General features: G+C 49.4%; 1 protein-coding gene and 1 long non-coding RNA gene across 2 annotated transcripts in view; both read left to right on the top strand.

Moving 5' to 3' along the window:
- INTS1 (integrator complex subunit 1) overlaps positions 1-20,234 on the top strand; it is an 87,117-nt gene that overhangs the window by 1,284 nt on the left and 65,599 nt on the right. Inside the window, exons 2-12 of the mRNA XM_082199599.1 lie at positions 910-1,173; positions 2,921-3,117; positions 3,857-3,994; positions 4,749-4,908; positions 7,586-7,691; positions 10,157-10,343; positions 11,414-11,559; positions 15,259-15,400; positions 15,497-15,673; positions 17,072-17,180; positions 18,392-18,512. Coding sequence (XP_082055725.1) covers positions 910-1,173; positions 2,921-3,117; positions 3,857-3,994; positions 4,749-4,908; positions 7,586-7,691; positions 10,157-10,343; positions 11,414-11,559; positions 15,259-15,400; positions 15,497-15,673; positions 17,072-17,180; positions 18,392-18,512 — 1,747 coding nt within the window. The remainder of the gene's footprint in view (positions 1-909; positions 1,174-2,920; positions 3,118-3,856; positions 3,995-4,748; positions 4,909-7,585; positions 7,692-10,156; positions 10,344-11,413; positions 11,560-15,258; positions 15,401-15,496; positions 15,674-17,071; positions 17,181-18,391; positions 18,513-20,234) is intronic.
- LOC309519167 lies at positions 1,473-2,309 on the top strand. The gene is made up of 3 exons (XR_014213709.1): positions 1,473-1,818; positions 1,860-1,880; positions 1,943-2,309. It is a non-coding gene; the product is annotated as an uncharacterized lncRNA (long non-coding RNA).

Genomic DNA, 20,234 nt, shown 5'->3' with positions numbered 1-20,234 from the left:
TTAGCAGAGTCTGTAACCTGAAGCGTCTGTAACCCGAGGTACCACTGTATTTGAAGATGGCTATCCTATCTCCTCTCAGTCTCCTCTTTTCCAGGCTAAACATACCCAGCTCCTTCAACTGCTCCCGGCCCTTGATCATCCTCAGCACGCGTTCCAGCATGTCAATATGCTGCTTAAATTGTGGTGCCTAGAATTGGACACACTCTTCCAAGTGTGGTCTGACTAAGGCAGAACAGAGTGGGACTATTGCTTCCCTTGATCTGGACACTAGGCTTCTGTTGATGCAGCCTAGAATAGCATTAGCTTTTTTATGCTGCTGCATCACACCGTTGACTCACGTGAAGCTTGTGGTCCACTAAGACTCCTGAACAGCCACGGCCAGTCAGTGTCGGCAATACTCAGCTACCTGAGCCAATGGTCCGACTCGGTATAAGAATCATAGAATCATAGAATCATAGAATCATAGAGTTGGAAGAGACCACAAAGGCCATCGAGTCCAACCCCCTGCCAAGCAGGAAACACCATCAGAGCACTCCTGACATATGGTTGTCAAGCCTCTGCTTAAAGACCTCCAAAGAAGGAGACTCCACCACACTCCTTGGCAGCAAATTCCACTGTCAAACAGCTCTTACTGTCAGGAAGTTCTTCCTAATCTTTAGGTGGAATCTTCTTTCTTGTAGTTTGGATCCATTGCTCCGTGTCCGCTTCTCTGGAGCAGCAGAAAACAACCTTTCTCCCTCCTCTATGTGACATCCTTTTATATATTTGAACATGGCTATCATATTAACCCTTAACCTCCTCTTCTCCAGGCTTAGCATGCCCAGCTCCCTTAGCCGTTCCTCATAAAGCAGCTTCCTGTTTTCTCCCTGTCTTTACATTTCTGTGAACTGCTCTCTTTTTCCCGCCTAGGTCACCCGCCTCCGGGAGATTTCATCGCCTTGGGTTCAAAAGGCCAGTCCAATGAATCGAAAGCGGCCGTCACACTGCTCAAGCCCGCTTCGGCCGGGTTGCCCTCCGAGCGGAAGCGGGAGGCTGCCTCCAGTCTTGCCAAGCGCCCCAAACTCTCCTCGACGCCCCCTCTCAGTGCCTTGGGACGCTTGGCGGAGGCAGCCGTGGCTGAGAAGCGGGCCATTTCTCCTTCCATCAAGGAGCCTTCCGTGGTCCCCATTGAAGGTAAAGAGAGAGGGAAAGACCCTTTGCTCCGGAGAAGACAATATACCGTAGTTTTCGCTCCATAACACGCATTTTTTTTCCTCCTAGAAAGTAAGGGGAAATGTCTGTGCGTGTTACGGAGCGAATGCTTCCCTCCTCCATGGTTTCCAGCGGGAGAAGAGCCGCTGAATGGGGAGGAGAGAGGGACAGAGTGCCTGCTTCTTTAAAGGAGCAAAGCGAGAGGGGAGAGGAGCCGCTTACACTCGTGTAAGCGGCTTCTGTCCGGTTGGCTGCTTTAAAGCAAGAAGGTTCTGCTTCTCTCCCTCCTCCCCACTCAGCGGCTCTTCTCCCGCTTTGCTGGAAATAGCAGGAAAGATTTTCAGCTCGCTAAGGGGGGGAGGGAAGGAAGCAGAGCCTGCTTGCTTTAAAGGAGCAAAGCGGGAGAAGAGCCGCTTACACTCGTGTAAGCGGCTCCTGTCCAGTAGGCTCCTTTAAAGCAAGCTGGCTCTTTATATCTCTCTCCTCCCGCTTTGCTGGAAATAGCAGGAAAGATTTTCAGTCTCCTCCCGCTTTGCTTTTCAGCTCGCTAAGGGCGGGGAAGGAGGGAGAGAAGCAGAACCTGCTTGCTTTAAAGGAGCCTACCGGACAGGAGCCGCTTACACTCGTGTAAGTGGCTCCTGTCCGGTAGGCTCCTTTAAAGCAAGCAGGCTCTCTGTCCCTCCAGCAAAGTTTTTCAGCTCGCTAAGGAGAGAGAGAAGCAGAACCTGCTTGCTTTAAAGGAGCCTACCAGTTGCTCTCTGTCCCTCCAGCAAAGTTTTTCAGCTCGCTAAGGGGGGGGGGGAGAGAAACAGAGCCTGCTCCATGCGTGCTCCTTGTCCCTTGAGTCCTTTTCCTTCCCTCCCCACTTAAAACGTGGTTACAAAGCACAGATCCACATGGATCCTCAGGATTTTTGCACTGGGTCACCCCAAATTCACCATCAGATCACATAGCATGTCCATGGCTACAGTTTGCACCAAAAAAATCACGCACCCACTGTTACCTGGGGCTGCAGTGGTGCAAAAACATGGTTACAAACATGGATCCTCGGGATTTTTGCATTGGGCTACCCCAAACTCACTGTCAGATCACATGTCTGTGGCCACAGCATGAACCACAAAAATCATACAGCATGAACCACAAAAATCATACATTCACTGTTTCGTTTAGAATATTTTTTTTCTTGTTTTCCTCCTCTAAAAACTACATGCATGTTATGGTCGGGTGCGCGTTATCGAGCGAAAAATACGGTACGCCCCGAATACTAGTTGCTGGAAACCGCAGGAGGGGAGAGGGCTTTGTGTTCGAATCCTGCTTGAGCGTTTCCTGGAAAGGCATCTGCTTGGCCATGGTAAAAACAGGATGCTGGACTTGATGGGTCATTGGCCTGATCCAGCAAGCTCTTCTTGTGTCCAACAGACATCATTTACATATGCAGATGTTTTGATGCAAAGGTAGATGATGGACTTTGTTGCTCTGATGCAGATTTCAAGCCCTGTGGGCAAATGTGAACCATGGTGCAAGACTTCTGCTCCTTAATATTTTGGCACCCTCACCAAAAAGATTGTCCACCTTTAGGTTATTAAGAGTGTTACCCTTTTTCCAACCCCCCCTAGAAGCCATTTGCCTTGAGCTTTGGTATAACATTTATTTGGATTGCTTAAAAATGACAACTGCCAATAGGCTGAGGGCTCTGAGGAACCCATTTCTTGTCTGGCTCTCTTTGCAGTGGCCCCAGCGGTTTTGCTGGATGAGATCGAGGCTGCGGAAGCCGAAGGCAATGACGACCGCATCGAAGGGGTGTTGTGTGGGGCCGTGAAGCAGCTGAAAATGAACCGGGCAAAGCCCGACACCACCCTGTACTTGAGCCTGATGTACCTGGCAAAAATGAAGCCCAACATCTTTGCCACGGAAGGAGTGATTGAGGTGAGAGCCGGATATGTCTTTGTGCGACAAGATTAGAAATATTGACTAACTTAACTCTAGGGGCATGGTGGGATAGACAAGGGAACATACCTCTTTTGGAGAAACTAATGTAGCACTAAGGAATACAAAGACCAAAGTTGATTTTTAAACCATACGGTGCATGCTTTTTCAATATGCAGGAAATGACAATTTTGCCCCTTTTCCATCAGCTACTCACAGCTCATTCAGAGACAATTGGTTAAAAAAAAGAGTAGAGAAGACCCTTAACTGATAGAATCAACTGTAAGCTATTATACAAACCTGCTTAAGGAGCTGGGCATGTTTAGCCTGGAGAAGAGGAGGTTAAGGGGTGATATGATAGCCATGTTCAAATATATAAAAGGATGTCACATAGAGGAGGGAGAAAGGTTGTTTTCTGCTGCTCCAGAGAAGCGGACACAGAGCAATGGATCCAAACTACAAGAAAGAAGATTCCACCTAAACATTAGGAAGAACTTCCTGACAGTAAGAGCTGTTCGACAGTGGAATTTGCTGCCAAGGAGTGTGGTGGAGTCTCCTACTTTGGAGGTCTTTAAGCAGAGGCTTGACAACCATATGTCAGGAGTGCTCTGATGGTGTTTCCTGCTTGGCAGGGGGTTGGACTCGATGGCCCTTGTGGTCTCTTCCAACTCTATGATTCTATGATTCTATGATTCTAAGGCTCTCTGCTTGTTCTCACTGGGGGAATTTGCTTTTGCAGGCACTGTGCAGTCTCCTCCGCCGAGACGTCTCCATCAACTTCAAAGCCAAAGGGAACAGCCTGGTGTCTGTCTTGGCCTGCAACCTCCTCATGGCGGCATACGAGGAAGACGAGAACTGGCCTGAGATCTTTGTCAAGGTACACCAACTTGGGGCAGTGCTCGTGTGAGAGACCTACTGGAGGCAGGCGGAAGTGTTAAGGCTGTGTGCAAGGACAGGCGCGTCTTCAACACCTGTCACTCGAAAATAATTATCTCTTTTAAAGTGTTTTTATCCCTGCCTTTCAGATGAAAAGGCTCCCAGAGCGGCTTTGTGTTTTAGATATACGCAGTCAAAAGGAAACAAGGCAGGCCCTGGTGGACATGTCACAAAAGGAAAAAGCAATGGGGAGGGAAGAGGAAATCAAGCAAACTCAGCATCAGTTCTTAAAGGGGCCGGCTTGAATCAAAACAATTCAGGGGCCAATTGGAGTGGTGTTGTCACTCCCTCTGCTGCAGCCTGGTGGGATGGCAGCTGCTAGAAAGAGAAGCAAATACAACAGCCATTGAAATATCCTACCCCATTGTGTTTATTAAGCTATGGAGGGTTTATGATTTTGGCTAAAATTAGAGGGAGCCCAGAGTTGCCGCAGCTGCAATTATCAGCTACCATTCATTTCTGCCACACAGATCTGTGCCATCCCAAAAGTTGGAATACCTGTAACACCAGCATCTGATATAAGAGTGGTTGGAAAGTACTGATCTTGTCTGTTTGGGGCACACCCACCCACCCCGCTTAACTGCTTTGATGCCTGTCTCTTGGTTCTCTTCACAGTTGAGCCCAGGGATACAAAAAGGGGACCAGTTCTTTTCGGTGCAGGTGCAGAGAGGAGTTTCTGTTCATCTCCTTTACAGGTTTACATTGAGGATTCTCTGGGAGAGCGTATCTGGGTAGACAGCCCCCACTGCAAGACCTTTGTGGAAAACATCCAGACGGCCTTCAGCACCAAGATGCCTCCCAAAAGCATTTTGCTGCATGGGGAGGTTGGACGCAGCGGAGGAGACCTGAGCGCTGGTAGGGCTCTTACTCAGAGAGTTGCTTGGAAGGTGGTTGTTTGTTTTCAACACCTTTTTCAGTTCATTATATATCATCTCCCAGAAACCCTTCACCTTCTTACATTCCCACCACATATGGTAAAATGTCCCTTCTTTTTCTTTACATTTCCAACTTATTACAGGTTTTATACATTTTCGCTAATTTGACCGGTGTAATATACCATCTATATATCATTTTCATAACATTTTCCTTTAACGCAGTACATGCTGTAAATTTTATATTTCCTTCCATACTGTTACCCAATCATCTAGTTGTATATTATTCTATGCCCCACAAATAACCCAGAGATGCATTTTAAATAAAAGGACACATTCTGCTCATGTAAAAACACGCGGATTCCCGGACTGTCCACGGGCCGGATTGAGAAGGCGATTGGGCCAGATCTGGCCCCCGGGCCTTAGTTTGCCTACCCATGGTTTTACTGCTTTTACGTCCCACCTTTTTCTCCAAGGAGCTCTAGGTGTGGCATGCGTGGCTCTCCCCCTTCTCGTTTAATCCCCACAACAACCCTCTTAGCCTAATGGACAATGACCGGCTCATGGTCACCCAGTGGGCTTTATGGCCAGATGGGGATTTGAACCCTGGTTTCTCAGGTCTTAGTCTGATACAGTGGTGCCTCGCAAGACGAAATTAATTCGTTCCGCAAGTTTTTTCTTCTTGCGAGTTTTTCGTCTTGCGAAGCACGGTTTCCCATAGGAATGCATTGAAAATCAATTAATGCGTTCCTAGGGAAACCGCCTTCAGACCAGGTCTGGGGACAGTCTGTCCCCGGACCTCTTCTGAAGGCTGGGGGGGGGGAACAAGGGCTTTTCTTCCCACCCCCAGCATTTTAAAAAACCCCGGGACAGCGGAGGACTTCTCCGCTGTCCGGGGCGATCTTAAAATGCTGGCGGGCGGCATTTTAAAATCGCCCCGGGACAGCGGAGGACTTCTCCGCTGTCCGGGGCGATTTAAAAGCCTCTGGGAAGGCAGGCAGGGGGGACAAAGACTTTCGCCCCCCGCCAGCCTTCAGAAGAGGTCCTGGACCTCTTCTGAAGGGGGGCGGGGGGCGAAAGTCTTTGCTCCCCCCCCCCGCCTGCCTTCAAAAGCTGTCCGGGACAGCGGAGAAACGCAGCGCGTTTCTCCGCTCTCCCGGGAAGGCAGGCAGGGGGGAGCAAAGACTTTTGCCCCCCGCCGGCCTTCAGAAGAGGTCCAGGACCTCTTCTGAAGGCCGGCAGGGGGCAAAAGTCTTTGCTCCCCCCCCCGCCTGCCTTCAAAAGCCGTCCGGGATAGCGGGAAGCGCTTCCCTGCCATCCCGGACTGCTTTTAAAATGCTGGCAGTGGGGAGCAAAGCCTTTCGGCCCCTGCCAGCCTTCCTGGACCTCTTCTGAAGGCCGGAGGGGAGGGGAGGCTTTGCTCCCCACCGTCAGCATTTATAAGAGGTCTCCGGAGATTTCCCTATGGGCTTTCTTCTTGCGAAGCAAGCCCATAGGGAAATTCGTCTTGCGAAGCAACTCGCAAACGGAAAACCCTTTCGTCTTGCGGGTTTTCCGTCTTGTGAGGCATTCGTCTTGCGGGGCACCACTGTACTTTACCCACTGTGCCACACTGGCCCTCAAATTTGCCAGATGCTCATGTACAACTTGGATAACGTTAATCCTGTATCAGTTTTACAATGTTTACATATCAGCTGATGAGCTGCCGCCTTTGAAACTAAAATGAAGTCCTTGTACAGAACATCAGCCTTTTCATTATCAAATAGGAACAACAAAGCCAGCAGTGGAATTTACTGAAGCTTGCATCCTACTACTTTACCAGTCTCTTCAAATACCTTTTGCCAAAATCAATTTGTTACAGAACAGTTCCACCACATATGATCAGTACAGTCGTGCCCCGCAAGACGAATGCCTCGCAAGACGGAAAACCCGCTAGACGAAAGGGTTTTCCGTTTTTGAGCTGCTTCGCAAGACGATTTTCCCTATGGGCTTGCTTTGCAAGACGAAAACGTCTTGCAAGTGTTCCGATTTTTTTTCACTCCCCCCCCCTTTTTCTAAGCCGCTAATAGCCTTTTAGCCGCTAATCCTTTAATAGCCGCTAAGCCTTTAATAGCCACTAAACCGCTAATAGTGCTAATCCGCTAAGCCGCTAATAGGGTTGCTTCGCAAGATGAAAAAACCGCTAGACGAAGAGACTCGCGGAACGGATTAATTTCGTCTTGCGAGGCACCACTGTACAATCCCTCCAGCATGGTTTGCTTAACATTGTGTTGATGCGGAAAATTAAATGGAACTTCTCAGAAATTGACCCGGTGTGAAATTTTGACAGTGGTGCTTGGCAGGTCCTGGGATCTTAAGATGAGATTAGCAGAGAGATTGTCTGAAAACGAGATAGCGTCATTTTATAGGGCTTATTTCAATAAACCATCATTTAAGGTTAACCACAGTGTACAGTTCAGACGTAGCACTAAACTGTCGTTAACTGTAACTGGAAATGAAAGCTTCTGCACTCCTCGCAGCTCTTCCGGAGAGGAAGGGTGAGAATGAGTCTGTGACGTTTGCTGCTGCTTGTTCCCACTGTGACAAACCACGGTTTCTTGTGGCATCTGAACTTGCCGCCTTTCTCTGTGTTGAAATGTGTGTTCTTGGCTTTCCTTCAGGGAACAGCCCGCATCCCTCTGTGCCTGAAGAGGAGGACAGCCAGAGCGAGCTGCTGATTGCTGAGGACAAGATGAGCCCAGAGCAGGAAGGGCAACTGATGCCCAGGTACGCTCACCCATTGATGGCAAATGCCCTCGCTTCAAACAGCACTGGAGAACTGCAGAATGATTGAAGGAAATGTGGCATGTGAGATTCAGCTGGGCCTTCCTATGTCTTTATTAACCCTATAGCAAGGGAGGACAGACTCCACACTTACAGGACCTTCTTTGTGCTTTATCAGATCCATCCAGGGGAGCCAGGTGCAAAAGCATGGTGTCCTCCGCTGCCGAGCTTTGCTTTGAGTGCCAGAAGTGATCTGCACTCACACTCCTCCCCAGATCCATTCCTGGTCACCCCCTGTGATAGCTTGTGAGTGCTCTCCGCAAGAAATGCCTCTGCTCACTCCGCGATACATATATACGTCCTTTATTTTACATATGTACAAGCAGCACACATAATCATGCGTCCGAATCCTCCGGGTCAGATTCTCGGAGTGACTTACATCCGCCCCTTTTCCAGCAGAAGAGGCGAGGCATTCTCATGTGATGTCTCTGTCCCCTCCTCTTTAACTCCTGAGCAGATGGAACCGGCACTGCCTCGCTGTCCGTGCCAGAGCTTACTGTGCGGTGTTGAAGCTCTGCTCCAGCATCTGAGAGCCTTCCCTCCTCCTGAGTTTCCCTCCTTTCCTCCACTGTCACTTCCTGCCTCCCTTCCTCTACTTGTCTCTCCTCTTCCCTTCGTTCTCCGTCAATACCATGGCAACCCCTAGCTTTAATTTGAAGTGTGGGTGTCCAGGATGGGGGGCAGAGTCAACTTGTTGTTGCTGCTATTGTTAATGAAGTGAAGGCATGAGGCGGGAGTTGGTAATGCAGGTGAGCTGTGCACAGGCAAGCTGCCAGCTAGCTCTGCCGAGGCTCTTTTTATTAGCACAATATGCAAAGCCAGTCAGATACATTTTGGACTGTGCCCGTTACATCTTCCAATCACACGATCGTGGGGTGGTCCAAAATTATTTTGGCACCTGTTTCCACCGCGTCATTTTCCCCTTGCACAATGTATGACGAAGGAGACAAAGGTCACAAGACGGCACGGCAGACCACTGAGAAAGCCAAAGGTTAGATAGAGGGCATGATGTTCAGACAGCTGTGGCATGTCTGTGGGTGGAAGTGTTCTCCACGCCCGGCGATCATTCCTTCAGTTAAACAACCAGGAGTCAAACTCTTTCCAATTTCCTGCAAATCACTCACTCCCAGTAGATCCATATGTGGCTTCTCTCATCCCTGCCTTATAGGCATTGTAGTTCATATAGCTGTAGCCGCAGTGATTGCATATGTCAAAGGCTGGGAAGAAGAAACGACAGGATCAGTTGAAGGACAGAGAAGATGGTGATGAGACTGTTCTGAGGCACAATTAGTGCTAGCATGAGAGACAGCCTTTCTGTGTCTGCTCCCCTATTGGGGGATTCCCTCCCAAGAGAGGTCATCCTGGCTGCCTCTCTGTTATCCTCCTGCTGGCAGATCAAGACCTTCCTCTTCAGACAGACCTTTGGAATCGAAGGTGCAGACAGACGATGCTGATAATAGGGTTGCTCTCAGGAGAAACCACATTTGTAATTGCTGGTTCTCAACGTGCTTTGATGTGTCTCATTTAGTGTTTCCCACTAGTTTGTTTTTTGCATTTTATAATAATGCTTCTTCCAAATAATAATGATGATGGTGATGTTGTTGTCAGCCACCCTGAATCCCAGTTCGGCTGTTTGATAGACCTGAAAGCTATGACCCCAAACCTGTCCTGCTCTGTTAACCTCCTTCTAAAAGCAGCCTATGCTTCATGCCCAACATTTGTTTCTGAGCACAATTCAAAGTGTTGGCGCTGACCTTTAAAGCCCTAAACAGCCTCAGCCCAGTAGACCTGAGGGACCTTCTCCATCCCCATCGCTCAGCCCGGACACTGAGGTCCAGCTCTGAGGGCCTTCTGGTGGCTCCTTCCCTGCGAGAAGTGAGGTTAAAGGGAAGCAGGCAGAGGGCCTTCTGGGTGGTGGCGCCCGCCCTGTGGAACGCCCTCCCATCAGATGTCAAAGAAATAAACAACTACAGTGGTACCTCTGGTTAAGAACTTAATTCGTTCTGGAGGTCTGTTCTTAACCTGAAACTGTTCTTAACCTGAGGTACCACTTTAACTAATGGGGCCTCCCACTGCCACCGCGCCACCGGGGCACAATTTCTGTTCTCATCCTGAAGCAAAGTTCTTAACCCAAGGTACTATTTCTGGGTCAGCGGAGTCTGTAACCTGAAGCGTCTGTAACCTGAAGCGTCTGTAACCTGAAGTGTCTGTAACCCGAGGTACCACTGTACCTGACTTTTAGAAGACACCTGAAGGCAGCCCTGTTTAGGGAAGTTTTTAATGTTTGATGTTTTATTGTGTTTTTAATATTCTGTTGGGAGCCACCCAAAGTGACTGGGGAAACCCCGCCTAGTGGGTGGGGTATAAATAATAAATTCCTATTCTTATACGGCCTTATCCTGTCCCAGGTACGACGACCTGGCCGAGAGCGTGGAGGAATACGTCCTGGACATGCTACGGGACCAGCTCAACAGGCGCCAGCCCATGGACAACGTGTCCCGGAATCTCTTGCGCCTCCTGACTGCCACCTGCGGCTACAAGGAGATTCGACAAATGGCCGTGCAGAGACTGGAGATGTGGCTGCAGAACCCCAAGGTAAGAAGGCTGGGCTTGGTTTGGATTTTTTACAAAGCCTGAAACTCCCCGTTCCCTTACTTGAACTTGGAGCTGGGGCTGGATTCTAGCCAGGACAGGTTTTTGTTTGTTATGGTTTTTGTTTGTTATACAGTGGTGCCTCGCAAGACAAAAAGAATCCGTTCTGTGATTCTCTTCGTCTAGCGGTTTTTTTCGTCTTGCGAAGCAAGCCCATTGACGGATTAGCGGATTAGCGCTATTAGCGGCTTTTAGCGGCTTATCTGCTGATCGGATCAGCTGATAAGCGGCTTAGCGGCTTAGAAAAAGGGGGGGAAGGGGGAAAAAACCAGCAGGAACTCGCAAGACATTGTCGTCTTGCGAAGCAAGCCCATAGGAAATTCGTTTTGCGAAGCACCTCCAAAACGGAAAACTCTTTCGTCTAGCGAGTTTTCCGTCTTGCGAGGCATTCGTCTTGCGGGGCACCACTGTAATGGGATGTTGTGTATGTGTGTGTGTTTATATTGTAAATCGCCCTGTGATCTTCAGACAAAGGGCAGTGAGATTTAATAAATAATCATAATAGTCTGACCTGATATCAGGCAGCCTCCCATCTTCATTTTTTAAATCATTGTTATTGTTTTTGCAAATACGAAGTACAAATAAACACAAACTTATAAGAACATATCTGTATAAATTCTCCGAATCTCGTGACTTTCCCCTCCGTAAAGTCTTATTTTAAGCCTCTACAACTGCATATTCATCCATTCTCCAGTTTTTATATCAAACCAAATATTGTCCATAATATTTTTTACACTACAAGTCAGTCAAAATCCTGCTCTTGTTTCCATCTGCTTACAGTGGCCTCCTAAGTAACTTATAAAATTTCCCCATTCTTTTATAAAGTTTTTATCCTTTTGGTTTCTGAGTTTTCCAGTCAGCTCTGGCATTTCAGCTTGGTTTGCCATTCTTCTCTGGTAGGGACTTTATCTTCCTTCCAACTCCGGGCTAAGCTTCCCATCTTCATTTTATTCGCGGGGCTTCTTTCCTCCCATGCCTGTCCTCATTGCACCTCTCTTCTCCTTCCTTCCCAGCTCACCAGACCTGCCCAGGACTTGCTCATGTCGGTCTGCATGAACTGCAACACCCACAGCTCCGAGGACGTCGAGGTGGTCTCCAACCTGATCAAAATCCGCCTCAAACCCAAAGTGCTTCTCAACCACTATATGCTGTGTGTCAGGTAAGCCCAGGCTGAAGCCAGGCAAAAGGCCCTCTTTCACTAGGCCTGGGGGCCAAATCCGGCCCGCTGGTTGGGTAAAATCGTAGTAAAATAAAGCTCAACAACTTTAACCCTAAAAAAGATCAACAACTTTGGATCTAGTTACAGATAGGTAGCCGTGTTGGTCTGCCATAGTCAAAATAAAAAAATTCCTTCTAGTAGCACCTTAAAGACCAACTAAGTTAGTTCTTGGTATGAGCTTTCGTGTGCATGCACACTTCTTCAGATACACTGAAGATACAGTGTATCTGAAGAAGTGTGCATGCACACGAAAGCTCATACCAAGAACTAACTTAGTTGGTCTTTAAGGTGCTACTGGAAGGAATTTTTTTATTTTAACTTTGGATCTAGCCCTCTTTGAAAAAAGTTTGTGGACACCCCTGCGCTGACACCTGAGTAATAATAAATAATAATAAATTTTATTTAAACCCCGCCCTCCCTGGCCAGAGCCGGGCTCAGGGTGGCTAACACCAGTAAAATTACAATAAAAACATAATAGGGGGTTGGGAATTTAAAATACAGGTTAAAAATACAATTTAAAATGCAGCCTCATTTTAATAGTAGCCCATAGATAGGGAGGGAAACATAAAGGTCAGACTGAGTCCACACCAAAGGCCAGGCGGAACAGCTCTGTCTTGCAGGCCCTGCGGAAAGATGTCAAGTCCTGCAGGCCCTAGTCTCTTGTGACAGAGCGTTCCACCAAGTCGGGGCCAGTACTGAAAAGGCCCTGGCCCTAGTTGAGACCAATCTAACCACCTTGCGACGTGGGACCTCCAAAATGTTGTCATTTGTGAACCTTAATGTCCTCCGCGGGGCAGACCAGGAGAGGCGGTCCTGTAGGTAAAGGGCAAAGGTGGGCCAAATCCTCCTTGTGGGTAGGGCCGGACCGATAACCGGTTTTCAACTTCGTGATATACGGGCTAAACATCGTAATGTACCAATGTATCACAATATCTGAAATAAGGATGGAGCTACGTAGAGGCATTTGCTGGCTTCACTGCTTGACCTCCATTGTGATTCTTGCATTACACACACACACCGTGATTCACAATATATTTCCACGTCAAAAATTATGAAACCGATAGCACATTGCGGACTTCAAACTGGTTTTGGACAATATATCAGTCTATCACCCAGCCAGACTTGCGGGAGAGAGCAGGGGCAGCAGGAGCAAGGTTTGTGCACATCAGTGGTTAGGAAAAGAGACTGGTGGCCTTGAATTGTTGCTAATGGAGATGGGGAAGAGTTTCTCCCCTACATTTGGCAGGTGCCAGGGACAGGTGGAATTCACATTAAGTCCAGCAATCTGTCTAGGAGCCTAGTTACAGTCAACTTGGTTGGTTCTTTGTTCAGATCCTCTGGTGGGAACACCACCCCGTACAAGAATTTTGGTCTGATGTGCTTAAGCCAGTGTTTCCCAACCTTTTTTGGGCAAAGGCACACTTGTTTCATGAAAAAAATCTCGAGGCACACCACCATGCCAGATGGGGAAAGGTCACTTTTTACTTATGTAAAAAAAAAATAAAAAAATAGTAACTTCCAACGAATTCTGTAGGTCTTGTTTCTGAATCATTAAAGCTGCATTTGGGAAGGATTCGTAAGGGCGCACAGCAGCTCAGTCCCACCAACTCCACAGCAGGGTTCTCAGGTTCAGTGAAGGGCTCCCTCAGGGGGGCACATATATACACCTGGGCTCCCGAAAAGCTACCGCAAGAGCCCTTCAGGAGTTCACATAGCGCAGGCCTGAAGGCTGCAGCTTCCCACTTAGCATCCCGCCAGAGGAGGAAACCTCAAGTGGTCGACCTGTTTTTTTCCCCTCCCGCCTCCCTTTTGGAGCGCAGAGTTTTGAAGGCCGGCATCAACTCCGTTTTCCCGGATACTTCCCGCTCGAACCGAGGGCTGGGTGAAGCAAGGGCGGCGCTGCACGTTTTACCTCCACGGCGCAGGGGCTCTAGCTCGCCTTCAGCCACCGCACGACAGCGCTGGCTGCCACTTCGTCCTGCAGCAACAGCTCCAAAACAGCCGCCATGCCCACCTCTCTCCTCTAGCACTACCGCGCGGGCGAGCCTCCGGGGCGGGCGCACAAGGAGCGTGGGCGCCACCCCTCGACGCCGTCCCAAAAGCCGCCAAAAAGCCCTAAAAAAAGAGGAGCAGCAAAAAAAAAACACCACACACGGGGGGCATGTTCTAATTCGCTTCTAACTCCGGGTTAGAGCGCAGCACGTGGAGGATGGGTGGGGAAAGAGAGAGGAGGTGCACTGATAGAACGCCAGGCACGGGGGCCGCCAGGGAGAGCCAGCACGCGCCCCACCCCGGACGCTCGCGGCCACCGCCGTCCCTCCCTCCCAGGGAAGGCGGGATTAGAGCAAGCGCCCGGGCAGCAAGAAGCGCGCGCGCGCGCCGGCCCTGCCCTGGATCCCTCAGAACCGCCAGTCTCTGGGAAAGTGGGCGTGGCTTCAGAACTCTCAGGCAGCAGCGCCCGCCGCCCGGCAAGGCTTCCCATTGGGAGGCGTGAATGCTTTAGTGGGCGGGGATTGGCGCAAATATAGGCAGGGCGGGCTGAGAGGAGGAGCCGCCGCCGAGGAGCAGCGGCACCAGCAGCGTTTCCTCTCTCCCCTCCCCTCCCGTGTCAACAAGCGGGGCGCCTGCGCCGGGGGTTTGCGCGTCAGGCAGGCAGCCAGGCAGGCAGACGGCGAGAGCCCCGCGCTGGGCGGCCTCTCCTCACCGCCGCCCCGCCTCTCGCCGCCCGCCTCGCCCGCCTCCCTCCTACGGCACACCAGGCAACTTCTGGCGGCACACTAGTGTGCCGCGGAACACCGGTTGGGAAACACTGGCTTAAGCAACTGATTAGTGATAATATTAAATTTATGCTAGAATTATTTTTTTGCTTTCATAATGTTTAAAGACTCATTGACTGTTAAAAAGAAAAGCAAATGTGCAAACCACAAAGTGGTTTACAAAGAGAAAATTACCAGTAATAACAAGAACAACTATCTAACACATTAAAAATAAAAATAAGTAAGCAACAAACTAGAAACAGGGTAAGACATGTCAACACATCTGGGTAGGTTTGCCTAGACCAAAAATGTTTTTATCTAGTGTTGAAAAGAGTTCAATGAACGCTCTTGCCTGATGTCAATAGGCAGGCAGTTCCAAAGTGAAAAGTGCTTTCTTACAAATACGGAATGAGTATTATGGGGCACATAATAACGGTTTTACAGGACATCACAAGGACACCAAATTTAAGGACTTGCTTCTGCGTTCCCTTATAGTTGCTAGACAAACAACCATTTGATCATGGAAAAAACTGGATAACCTAAACTTACCCACGTTATATAGAACAATTTGGACTTTAGCAATAGCATTTAAAAATGCATATAGAATCCAGGGTTCTGCAAGGAAAAGGAAAAACCACGATAATTTTACATCACCTGGCAGAACTTTATTACATATGCAGTGGGCAGTTATGGAGATCTGGCAACTTTAATGTATGTAACATGAACTCTGGAACTTCTTATTCTTTGAGGAGGTCTTGACGTGCCTTGACAGGTGCTTTTGTTGAATTCCCACTCCTCTTTTTCCTACATTTTATATAGTATTGTTTTTCTTTTGCGTAAATAAGCTTTCCCCCTGTTTTTAAAAAAACTTCATTTCCTGCAGGGAGCTGCTGAACGCCCACCGGGACAACTTGGGCACGGTGGTCAAATCGGTGGTCTTCAACGAGCTTTCAAATGCCAGAAATCCCAACAACATGCAGATTCTCTACACGGTTTTGCAGCACAGCCCAGAGCTCGCTCCGAAGGTAGGTGGCTGGTTAGCCCAGGGCTGGGGAAGCAGCCTGTGGGACAGATCAGCCCCCTCTTGCCAACGCAGCATCTCCTCCTTGCTCTCTTCCCAGTTCCTGGCGATGGTCTTCCAAGATCTGCTGACCAACAAAGACGACTACCTGCGCGCCTCGCGGGCCTTGCTGCGGGAGATCATCAAGCAGACGAAGCACGAGATCAACTTCCAGGCTTTCTGCCTCGGTCTCATGCAGGAGCGGAAGGAGCCTCAGTACGCTGAGATGGAGTTCAAGGTAGGAGGCCTGCTCAGTTTCCCCCACCAGCTGCTTCTGCAAAAGGCGCCTTGTACGGTGTGTTCCTTCCGTGTTTTTGTTTTTGTTTGTTTCTGTAATTTTTTTTTTGCAATTTTCAATTACTAAAATCCGATAAAAACCACATTTTGTCAATCTCTAATTACAATTCATATGCCAATATATACCAACTATAAAGCCGATTATACGTTTTGTGCGACTTCCTGTGTGCTGGATTTCAAGGTGGAATGTGGGTTTTTTTCCATCCTGCTTCCAAAATCTTAATTAATCCAACTACAGTGGTGCCTCGCAAGACGAAAACAATCCGTTCTGTGAGTCTCTTCGTCTAGCGGTTTTTTCGTCTTGCGAAGCAAGCCCATTGACGGATTAGCGCTATTAGCGGCTTTTAGCGGCTGACCGGCTTAGCAGATAAGCGGCTTAGCGGCTTAGAAAAAGGGGGGAAGGGGGGGAAAACCGCAGGAACTCGCGAGACATTTTCGTCTTGTGAAGCAAGCCCATAGGAAATTCATTTTGCGAATCACCTCCAAAACGGAAAACCCTTTCGTCTAGCGAGTTTTCCGTCTTGCGAGGCATTTGTCTTGCGGGGCACCACTGAACACTCAGTCTTGTTCTTAATCCCTTATCCACAGCTACAGAGCTTTTGACTTCCATTCGTATTATCAGATTTAATGAATCTTATTTCTGTAAAAGAAGTTCTACATCCTATAAATTTCCTGTGTGCGATGTTTACCATATTTTTCGCTCTATTAGACGCACAGGACCATAAGATGCACCTTCCGCAAAAGCCAGGGATAGCTGCACGAAGCCTCCGCAGGGCTCCGTCTAGCTGTTGTGGCTTCTGGGGTAGCCTGTGAAGCCTCCGCAGGGCAGCGGGATGAAGCCAATGGGAAGCTGCGCATGCCTCCTCCGCACTGGAAGGAGCGCCGGAAATAGCATTTCCGCATGCGTGCTTGTACACACACTCTGGCCCACCGCAGTGTCTGCGGGACCGCATACTGGCCCAAGCCACAAAAACTTTGCTGACCCCTGATTTAAACTGTTCCGTCCTGTTGTTGTATTTTTGTATCCCCCTCTCTCCAAGGAAGAAGAGAGAGAGGAACCATGTTTTCCTTTGTCCTGATTTGTATATAATAGTGGTAGCTTAGTACTCACACCTCGAGTCTAGCTCTGCTGTTGTTGACTCTGCTAAGGCAGTGTGCGCTCACGTCCCAAGACATGAGTCACGGAAGCACGTCGGGGAAGAAGACTGATGGATCTCCCGAGCGGCACGCAGAAGGGAGAGACAGGCTGGCATGTATGTGTCGTTTGCCGGGGGGCCTGTCCTGCCTCCCGGCCACCCCCACCCCCATATTCACCATCCTCCCCTCTTACCCCCGGCAGGACCGCTTTGTCATCCACATCACAGACCTGCTGGCCGTCTCCATGATGCTCAGCATAACTGCCCAGGTGAAGGAAGCCGGCCTCGCGTGGGACAAAGGAGAGAAAAAGAGTAAGTGGGTTGCATCTCCTGGCTTAGTCTCTAAAAACAGGGCAAGGAAGAGGGAGCTGGGTAGACATGTAGGATCTGTGGGCCTGCTCTGGAGACGCTGCCCAGAACCGATGTGAAAATAAGCATGTAAATAAATAAAATTATTAATTCCATCACATGTCTGTCATCATAAAATCTGAGCTTTGTTGCCGTGCGTTGTCAGTCCCACAGCCTGTTTCGAGAGCGTTGCCCTCTTTTATCAATTAAAGCTGAAACATTTGCATGCCCAAACTGCACAGACAGCAGCAGTGGTTTCGTTTGCAAGAGTCGGGGGCCGTGTTTTCCAGCGCCAGACCTGCAGCAAAGGATCCCTCTCTTTTCCCAGGGATCATGTGATCCTACAATCTCTTTATCTTTATCTGCATCTGAACACTGTTAACAGGATTACTCCTGCAGGCAAAAAATTGAACTCCAGTTAATTTTTTTAATGTGGTTCTTTTTTGAGGGGGGTGTTATTGGCTTGTTGTTTTCATTTTGATTATATATATTGTGGTTTTACATTTTGATTTTGTTCTGTGAACAAAAGCCCTGAGACCTCCGGGTATAGGGTGGTACATAAATTCCAATTAATAAATATAAATAAAATGAATTTTCTTATTCCCGCCACCCACCCTTCAGATCTGTCTGCCCGGACTTAAGAACAGGGCTTTTGTGTTGAGAGCCACATTTTCCCATTGTAACCTGTTTGGAGCCGCATTTTGGTTGGGGGGCAGGACTGAAACCAGTGGTGGGCAGGGTCACACCAAAAAGAGTGGGGCCACCCTTTCTCTTTTCCTACTACCCTGTTTCCTTTTTATCTCTCTTTTTCTTGCCCCTTCTTCTCCCTCCAGCCATCCCTCCACACCCTTGCATCTCCCTCTCGCTTTCCTGCTTCATCCCAGCCCAGGGAAGGACTTGACCTCTCTTGCCCAGAGGTCTGATCACTTCTGGAAGGCTTTTGAAATCAGGCCAAGAGGTGCATGAAATGAGGCCCCTTGGGCTGCAGATTGCCCACCCCTGGCCTGGAACCTTGGCCCACCTGTTTTAAGTAAGATGGGGAAGATGCTGACTTTTGCCCTTCGCCTTTGCCCCTTCTCCACCATGGCTGTGTGCAAGAGGGCTTCCTGGCTCTGCCGTCCTAGGACCTGATGACGTTCCTTCTGACCCCCTTCTGCCTCTGTCCTTCTCCCCAGACTTGGAGGTCCTGCGTGCCTTCCAGAACCAGATCGCAGCCATCCAGAGGGACGCGGTTTGGTGGCTGCACACGGTGGTTCCCTCCATCACCAAACTGGCTCCCAAAGAATACGTTCACTGGTAAGAAGCTGAGCTGGAGATGATGGCGTTGATGATGCACCGGCCTCTTGCGGGACCCCTCCTGGGTTCCCTCCAAGCACCCTAATTCAGACCAGGATTTGGTCTAGGAGCCAGGAGGCGCTTGAGGGTGGAGAATCAGAATTGCATGGCGCCCTCCCCCCCAGTGGAAATAATGACACATGACACAATGGGCTAAATAAGGCCACAACTTTATTTGTTACAGGTGATGAGAGGTATTGGCTTAGGCATTGGACCTCACCGACTATATCCAACTTCAGCACATCTGCTTGAAGTCCAGGAAGGGTTAACCAGCAGTAGGGGGAGTCCTGCTGATGCACATCAACTAGGAACTCCCCCCAGGGTGACCAATTGGGGGCGTGCCTTAGGCCCTCACCTCCCCAGACTTCGGACAGGGCCATGCTCCCCCAGAATCCTTTACCGGACTACCCTTCAATATGCTGGGCAGGTGATGGCGCTTCCTCTCCTCTTCCATCTACAAAACAATACCAATACCAATGCCTAACCGCCAATACCCAGAAAGTTGTGATGATTTGCTATGAGCCAGGCGAAAACCAAGTGGCTGGTGCCAGTTTGCCAAGTGGGAAAATTCCTACCAGGTCCCTCGACGGCGACCAACCAAGGTCCATAGCAAGGTCAAGGAACGAAAACCTTATAGGGCGGGAGGGTGGGAAAAGCAGGAACAGCTGGCAGGTGGGGAAAGAGGGAGATCCCTGGCCATGTCCTGCTTTAAATAGGACAGGCCACGCCCCCAGAGCCAGCCGATTGGCTGGCCAGGAGGTGATGTGGCCGGGAATCCCCCCAATTGCGCTGGGGGGGGGGCGTGACGCCCGCAACTCCACCTCCTCCGAATGGGGGGTGGGTGGACATGCATGCATTTTCTGATAAGGTAGGAGCTTGCGCCTTCCCTGCCAAGAGATCTTGTGGAAAGATTCAGGACCGATAAAGATTCAGCACATATTAAGCTATGGAAGGAGCTGTTACGGAAAAGGAGCAATGCGGCAGCGAGCTGCAGCTGGCTGGAAAGCAAAACATTGTGGAAATGTTTGGGACTGTACCGTGAGAACAAAGTGGCAGTCTATTCACTGTGCTGAGCACCGGATGTTAGCTCAGAGTGTCATTTGACCTGTACAGGAAGTAGAGGAGGTGGAGTTTGTCTCTCTGCTGTTGGTGTTTGAAGAGTGCAGACGCGTTTCTCTGTAATGCTGCAAAGACAGAAATAAAGGCATGTAAATACATTTCTGTCTATCTCTTTCCCCTCCCTGGGGGAAGGCAGGGAACAGGGAAGAGTGGTGTGTTCTTCTCACGCTTGAGGAGGATCGCCGATAGTGACCTAGCCTGTATCCTGCCGGGAATGCAGACAGGGAGGTCAACCAGGAGATCAAGCCGGGTGCCTGGAGAGTGGCCAGTTCCTCTGATAAGGCTTGAAATCCGACAGGAGCTCCATGCAGGAAGCAGTGACAGGCGCCAACTTGGATGACTTTAAAAGAGGATTAGGCAATTTCGCAGAGGAAAAGGCTACTGATGGCAGCAATGATTCTGAACACCGGTTTCTGGAAACAAAGGAGGGGAGAGTTGCTTTTGTGCTCAAGGCCTGCCTGTGGGTTTTCCCCAGTCATCTGGTTGGCCAGTGTTAAGAACAGCATCCTGGATTAGGTGGGCCACTGGTGTGAGCCAGCAGGTTCTTCTTAGGCTCTTATGACA

Source organism: Podarcis vaucheri, assembly GCF_965113315.1.
Source record: "Podarcis vaucheri genome assembly, chromosome: 14".
NCBI classification, from domain to species: domain Eukaryota; kingdom Metazoa; phylum Chordata; class Lepidosauria; order Squamata; family Lacertidae; genus Podarcis; species Podarcis vaucheri.
This window is presented reverse-complemented; position numbering and strand designations above follow the sequence as displayed.